This window comes from Pipistrellus hanaki (genome assembly GCF_964339955.1).
Source record: "Pipistrellus hanaki genome assembly, chromosome: X".
Classification (NCBI taxonomy): Eukaryota; Metazoa; Chordata; class Mammalia; order Chiroptera; family Vespertilionidae; genus Pipistrellus; species Pipistrellus hanaki.
In genome coordinates, this window is record NC_140524.1 from 3,908,323 (window position 1) to 3,916,434 (window position 8,112).

Genomic DNA, 8,112 nt, shown 5'->3' on the forward strand with positions numbered 1-8,112 from the left:
AAGTGTAATGTGGCAATGCTGTTATACTGGTACTAGCCATTGGCTATGTTATGTATAGAGAGGTAGAGCTGGGAGGGACCAGGGAGGTACCTAGTTCACCCTGTAAACCATATCAGTTTACAGATATAGAAATAGAAAGTGAGTTCAGACGAATAAAATTTTTTTCCAAAGTCACAGTCACACAAGGTAACTAACGAATCAGAGATCCTAGGTTCATCAGGTGCTTTTTTAATTACACAAACCTGTCTCAGGGGAACCTGGTTAAGTTTTAGAGAAAACTGAATCTGGCAATTGGACTGCGGCATCTGTTTGGGCACATTGGTTTTCTACTCCCACATTGTGGGCATGGAATGCAAAAACATTGGTTTGGGGAATTACTGCTTATTCCTCCCAATGGTTAGACAAATTTATCTATAAACCTGAGACTTGGCTTTGATTTAACAACAACAAACAGAGCATGTTTTTCTATCTGTTAAACATCCCCTTTCTTAGTGGTACCTCTCACTGTTTCCCATTAATGACCTCTTCTACTGTAATTCTCCACTTATAAAACAGTTTGCAGATGCTGTCTGATACTTCTTTGTCTCACTCATTGACATTTCTTATATTGCCCAGTTCACAATATTAGTGATTGGAAATCACTGATCTAAACAATAATGTCTGTACACATGTTCAGATCCTTTACTCTGACCTTTCCTTTCTTGCCTTTCCAAAGCCTTTAGTGTATACTGTGGTACTGCTACCCTAAATTTCTCAAACTGGTGATTAACTGTGCTAGCTATTTAATATGGCATCATGGCATTTATAATGTGTCTCTTAATTCTCGGCTAAATTATAAGCTCCTTGAAGACAATGACTGGGTTTATTTTTGTTTTTTTTCTTTATGCCAAGCACTAAGAAGATAACTTCTTTATTTATAATTTCAGCTGCTGTTCTGTGTATCCACCAGGTACATCTGCATTAAAAAAATGACAGGTCTTGCCCTAGCTGGTTTGGCTCAGTGGATAGAGTGTTGGCCTGCGGACTGAAGGGTCATAGGTTTGATTACAGTAGAGGGCACATGCCCGGGTTGTGGGCTCAATCCCCAGTAGAGGGCATGTAGGAGGCAGCCGATCACTCATTCTCTTTCATCATTGATGTTTCTATCTTTCTCGTCCTCTCCCTTCCTCTCTGAAATCAATTAAAAAAAAAAAAAAAAAGACAGGTCTTTGAAACTTTAATCATACTTTGCTATTCTTATGTTTTTGATAGTTAGCTTGATATTAATTAACTATGTCTTTTGTTTGTATTTTTTATGATCTAAAGAATTATTGCCCTCATTATTATTTAGGAAAGTAGAGTTGAAATCTGATTCAGCAATTCTTACCAAAATAGAATGTTTTTATTATTTTTCAATTCTATGATTTTACTGTATAGAAACTGGAGATCAAGTTATATAAGTAGAGTGGGGTGTGTGTGTGTGTGTGTGTGTGTGTGTGTTCACCTTTCAGTATTGTAAATATTGAAATGATAAGGCCTTTAATTTTTTCAATACTGTTCATTACTGCAGCACGATTTAGCATCTATGATAGACTATAATATAGTTTATTGAAAGGTTATAGTATGCATTATAATTATTATGTACATAATGACAAATACTTTAGCTTATTAGGTTTTTCATATGCTTTGACATATAGTCTATCCTTTCAGCAAATTAATCTGTAATAATGGAAATTTTTTTATTCTCACCCCCCCCTCCCCCTTTCCTCTCAGGTGCTATTCAAGTATTGGGAAAGTTCAGGATGCCTTTATATCTTACAGGCAGTCTATTGATAAATCAGAAGCAAGTGCAGACACATGGTGTTCAATAGGGTAAGACATTGCATAAAGATGATGGCATTGTAATTGATACACAAAAATAGTTGCATCAAATATAATATACTTTGCAGTCTATATCATGTTATGAAGCTAAGCAGTTCTTTGTTGACTTGTTTTTTCTTAATTTCTCTTCCCAGTGTGCTATATCAGCAACAAAATCAGCCTATGGATGCTTTACAGGCCTATATTTGTGCTGTTCAGTTGGACCATGGCCACGCTGCAGCCTGGATGGACCTAGGCACACTCTATGAATCCTGCAACCAGCCTCAGGATGCCATTAAATGCTACATAAATGCAACCAGAAGCAAAAGTTGTAGTAATACCTCTGCACTTGCAGCACGGATTAAGTATTTACAGGTAAAATTCTTAGTAGCAGTTTTGTTTAAAGGCATGTTTCCCATGGCACTAAGGCAGGAGGAGGGTGGCTGGAAAGTTTGTCTAGTTGTGTTGATGTTTATAATTTGTTTCCATAGTTTGTAAACATACCATAGCTTATAATATTATTTTACTTTTCATTTTAAGTAAGATATGCACTATTTTAAAAGATGCTCTTTTGCACATTTACTTTTGATGCATATTAACTTACATAATTTTTTCTATGTGCTGTTTACATTTTTAAGTTATCATAGCATTTTAAAGATAAGAACACGAACACTGTCTTTCACTCTTGCTTGGAGTTTCATGAGAAGACAGCTATGAGAACTCTTAACAACAGAGCTCAGCTTTGTTTTAATTTTCACGAAGGTTTATATTTCGGTTACCCTCTTTATACTTAGTATCTTTCTGAAACCCCAAATTAAGAATCTATTTTCTTTTTAAAAAAACAGTTATAGCATTTAGGAAAATTTAGTGGACTTGCTCTTACTCAAGTAGGCTTGTGTTAAATTTGCTTTTTACATAATTTTTCCTAGGCTCAGTTGTGTAACCTTCCACAAGGTAGTCTACAGAATAAAACTAAATTACTTCCTAGTATTGAGGAGGCGTGGAGCCTACCCATCCCCGCAGAGCTTACCTCCAGGCAGGGTGCCATGAACACAGCACAGCAGGTGAGAAGTTGGGTTATGTTCTGCAGGTGCCCAGCTTTAAGGGTTCTTTTCAATCTGTAGTGGTGAAGTATATATGCAGGAGGCTTTTATTAATGAGAAAGCCTTTAATTGTGAAGGGACTCTACATCACAGTATAACTCCCTCTGATATGGGAAGTAATTTTGGGTGCCAATTTAGAACCTTTGCGCATTTTCATTACTTTGAAGGAGATTTCTTAAAATAATACTGCAGTTTAATTTTTCATGCAAGTTTTTCAAAGGAAGGTACACATCCCACCATTGATGATTCATTTGATTTTGATTTTCAATAATTGCAATCAGCGATGTCCACATAGCTTTGAAAAGTTTGCAGCTTGTAAAGTTTGATAATTTGAAGGAATGAATTAAGAGTATAGAACCCTATTTTTGTCTTCCTTCTGTGATTCTTAGGCATGCAAACCTCATCATCCAAATACTGAACCTGTATTAGGCCTCAGTCAAACACCAATTTCACAGCAATCCTTGCCACTACACACGATTCCTTCTAGCCAAGTAGATGACCTGTCCAGTCCTGCCAAGAGGAAAAGAACATCTAGTCCAACAAAGGTATATATTTTAGAGAAATAGAAAATCCTGTCAAAAAAGAAATTCCCAACTGCCCTGAACTTGTGCAGTTTGAACATCTCCTGTCTTTTATTTTAAATTTGTGGACATCAAAGCTTGAAAGGTTTGAGTTTTTCCATTCCAAATTCTTAGTATCATATTACAGAACGTAGGGATAACTTTGCATCCATCAAGTCATTTTATTCATCTCCCTGCCGTTAAGATTGCAACACACTTTCATTATCACTTTCTACTGACATTGAAATAAGTTTAATGTTGGATCTAGTGGACAGTGTGATATTTAGGTTAGCCATTTGGGACATAGTTTAGGGGTGGGCCTTTTTGGGTGGCTTATTAAAAATTCAATATTTTTTAAAAATTTGTGATTTTTCCAAATTTATTATGCATGTAAAGCTATGTTTAAAAGTTAATATCATAACATCTTTCATATGTAAATATTCCAATCATAGTCATTTGGCCTCCATTAGTCATTATTTTTAAATCTAGATTTCACCAAATATCTTTAAGTTTCTTTTTATCAATTTTTCCCAGAATACTTCTGATAATTGGAGTAGTGGCCAAGCAGTGTCACATCCTCCAGTACAGCAACCAAGTCATTCATGGTGTTTGCCACCACAGAAATTACAGGTATGTAAGACATGTTTTTGACATACTGCTTTTCTATTAAAAAAGAGTAAAGGTAGTAAGCTTTAAGATTTTAAAGTATTCTTAAAGTTGAATAGCAGTAAACTCAATTAATATGCACATAAATAAGATGAACTCATTTACCAGACTAATGGAGATAATTCGTTCTTGTTTACATTTACTTTTAAACAGATAATATATTAAAATGGCTCACACTGTATCAATATGAATATACGGTATATAAACTCTCTTTCCAGCTCCTGGCCTAATCATTCAGTTCCCCTCCTATCAGGCAGCTAGGATGAATAGTGATTTTTCCAGAGATATGTCATGGATACACAAGAAAATATGCACCCCCTTTCTCAGATATTATCTTTTTCCTTTTTTCTACAAATGGTAGAATGCTATATATACTGGTAATAATCTCTTTTACAGATATTTTCTTGTCAATATATAGAGAGTGCTTCTTTTTTTTAATGTTTACGGCATATTTCTTTATGTAGACGTCACACCTTTAAGTAGATCACTAGTTTTAGACAATTTTTTGTCCAACTCTTCCTATTCCAAACTGTGCTGCTTTGAGTGTACTTGTCACAATGCATTTTTAAGCTTAAAGAGCTTTCTGTGTGAATACTGTGTTAGAGAGTAAAATTTTGTGCTCATTTATCTCCAGGATCACATTACACTAAATCCTCTTCAGATGACTGTTTATATTTTAAACTACTTTTTTAAATTGAGGTAAATTTAGTAGATGACATTATATGTCTCGGGTGAATAATGGTGTAATTTGACATCTGTATGCACTACAAAGTGATCACTACCAAACGTCTAGTTCTCATCTTTCACTGTGGATCCCCTTCCCCTTTATGCCTCCCACCCTCCCCCTCTGGTAACTACCAGTGTTCTCTGCATCTGTGAGGTTCATTGGGTTGGTTTGGTTTGAATGTTTCTTTCTTTCTTAGCTTTCTCCAACCTCTTAAAAGACTTCATCTTGGGGTTGATTGCTATTGGTGAGAAATTAGTGTCTTTGACTAGAAAGCAAATCTGAGTTTATCTGGTCATTTCAGGGAAAGGTTACTTAAAATAGTGAACTTGAGCTTCTTAGATATATCTTTGACTGTATTCTTTCTTCTTCTTCTTCTTCTAACACTTAGAACAGCTCCGTGCAAATAGAAATAATTTAAATCCAGCTCAGAAACTGATGCTGGAACAGCTGGAAAGTCAGTTTGTCTTAATACAGCAGCACCAAGTGTGTATAGCATTCCCCCCCCCCTAAAATTTGATAGCATTTTGAGTATTTTTATTGACCAGAGCATCATTTTAGAGCATGTTCATGCTGATGCCTACTTTCTCCCAGTATTTATAGAACTCAGTAATACTAGTAATACATAGATATTTTTAGGAAAAGGGAGCTATAAATTTAATTTTGAACACAGGACTTGGTATTTTACTTATTTACATGCTATTTTGTATGTATTCTAAAGGTTTATTTGTATTATTTGATATTTAACAGGCTATGTGTCCTAAACTGAGGTGGAGTTGTTCAGTGTATGTTTAATTTTAAGGAGCTGGCATATAAATGTAGTAGAATGAAATTTTGAGATTCTTTATTTTGTGATTGGAGAAAAGACAAATTCCAGAGCCATTTTCCATAGTATTCAGCTGCTTTCTTTTGTCATTACTAAAGGGACATTTATTAAAAACAAAATTGATTTCTGCTTTTCTCAGGAAGCTAATCTAAATATGAACAAACACAATTTTTTGTTTTTAAGGTGTATTATTTCCATGTAGAGAGATTAAATGTTAGGGCAAAATCAGAGATCACTTGGTTATACACCTTCATATTCTGATTCTGTCCCCTGGGGCTGACAAGCAGGATTTATTATTTGTGTTTTTGCCAGGTGAGACCACCAGGAGTTGCACAGGTACGATCCACTGGGATTCCCAATGGGCCAGCAGCTGACTCATCACTGCCCACAAACTCAGTCTCTGGCCAGCAGCCGCCGCCTGCTCCGACCAGAGTGCCTAGCGTCTCTCAGCCTGGAGTCCGCCCTGCCTGCCCCGGGCAGCCTTTGGCCAATGGACCGTTTTCTGCCGGCCATGCTCCCTGTAGCACATCAAAAATGCTGGGAAGTACAGATACTCTTTTGATAGGCAATAATCACATAACAGGAAGTGGAAGTAATGGAAATGTGCCTTACCCGCAGCGAAACGCACTCACTCTACCTCATAACCGCACAAACCTGACCGGCAGCGCAGAGGAGCCGTGGAAAGACCAACTATCTAACTCCACTCAGGTAATGGGACCAGCTACCTTCCTGGTTTCTCACGTTATTTGTCTTTATTTGGTTTTATGCATTTAGGCAGGAGAAGAAAAGTTTGAGGAGCTGGTTTTACAAGCATTTTTTAGTGCTACAATGCAATTCCTTCATTGCGACTTGGTATATATGTGCATGACTGTATTTTCTTTTGCATTATAAAATTTACACACACACACACACACACACACACACACACACACAATCTTAGAATGTTTCAAAGGAAAAGAAAATAGAGCATACAGTTCCCCAAAACCCCCCTGTTAATTTTCAGTAGCATTGTAAGCATTTGTAATGCTACTTAGTTCATTTCTGCCTGTATTTATCTCTTAAGATCTGGTGCTATCCTAGGTAGTAGGTATTAATTCTGCTAGGAGAAAAAGACCATGAATTATTATAAGTTACTGTGAAGTATGACTTATGGAAAAGTGCTGTCAGAGTACCTAGGAGTCTTCGGAAATTAGGGGGATTGGGCGGGGAGAGTGCTGGTACAGTGTGCCTAGACCAGTGCACAGAAGTTTCCCAAATGATCTTGCTGCATGATCAGTACAGTTGGGGATCCTGTATCTCTGGTATTAAAATAATTAAAAAGGCTTTGTCAATAATGTCTTATATAAATCTTTTCAAATGTTTTTCTCAAGTTTTAACGAAAACTAGACCATTGATATACCTGTATAGTATGTCCACCTTTTAGCTTTGATGGTAGGAGGAAATAGAGATATGTATTGATTTACATTATAGTTTTGGAGAATTTATTCAAAGGTACCACTTGAGATATAAAAGAAAAATTATATGAATTGTAGGTGACTGTTCATTAAGTATTCTAAAGAATTTATAGCTTAAAATACCTTGATTTGCATAGATACCATATAACACAATGGTTACTTTTTCACTTGTTTGCATATTATATAACCATTATTATTTGTTAAATGATTAGCTTCTGAGTAAATATTTGATGAAAATGAAAATTTTGACTCATCCACACAGAATCTTTCTTGGATAATATTTTAAATACTGATATGCTTATAATACTGCAGTGTTTTTACTTTGAAAAGTTTTCATATAATTTAAATATTTCATCTTTTCACTGCTACTGTGGCTGAATTTTTAGTTGCATATTTAATCATTTAAAACCAGCCGAAACCAGTTTGGCTCAGTGGATGGAGCATCGGTCTGTGGACTGAAAGGTCCCAGGTTCGATTCCGGTCAGGGGCATGTACGTTGGTTGCGGGCACATCCCCGGTAGGGGGTGTGCAAGAGGCAGCTGGTCGGTGTTTCTCTCTCATCGACGTTTCTAGCTCTCTATCTCTCTCCCTTCCTCTCTGTAAAAAATCAATAAAAATATATTTAAAAAAAATAAAAATAAAACCAGATTGTACTTCTGTGCATGTTAGTGATGTGTATAAAGTTTTTAAGTATCTGGAATAGAAACATACCATTAACTTAAGAGTTTTAGTTTTAGAGACTGGTTTTAGGAATATGCTTGCTGGTTTTAACTATAGTGTTTTAATGCAGCTTTTAGTATGTAAATATCTTCTCATCAGCTAAATTTTCATTCCTTTATAGTTTATTACTGACAAATTACGTTTCACCTAAAGTTAAAAAGCTTCTAACCTTGTTGAAGAAATTCTCAACTCAAAATGCAGCAGTCCTAAATATTTGCTG

General features: G+C 35.8%; 1 protein-coding gene across 4 annotated transcripts in view; it reads left to right on the top strand.

Annotated features, from left to right (window-relative positions):
* Nucleotides 1-8,112, top strand: part of KDM6A (lysine demethylase 6A) — a 129,248-nt gene that overhangs the window by 89,132 nt on the left and 32,004 nt on the right. For 2 of the 4 annotated variants that reach the window (XM_084871233.1, XM_084871236.1), the window contains 6 exons: nucleotides 1,753-1,851; nucleotides 1,995-2,214; nucleotides 2,769-2,903; nucleotides 3,332-3,487; nucleotides 4,037-4,132; nucleotides 6,031-6,426. In XM_084871233.1, coding sequence (XP_084727359.1) covers nucleotides 1,753-1,851; nucleotides 1,995-2,214; nucleotides 2,769-2,903; nucleotides 3,332-3,487; nucleotides 4,037-4,132; nucleotides 6,031-6,426 — 1,102 coding nt within the window. The remainder of the gene's footprint in view (nucleotides 1-1,752; nucleotides 1,852-1,994; nucleotides 2,215-2,768; nucleotides 2,904-3,331; nucleotides 3,488-4,036; nucleotides 4,133-6,030; nucleotides 6,427-8,112) is intronic. The other 2 variants (XM_084871235.1, XM_084871234.1) reach the window with 2 other exon arrangements.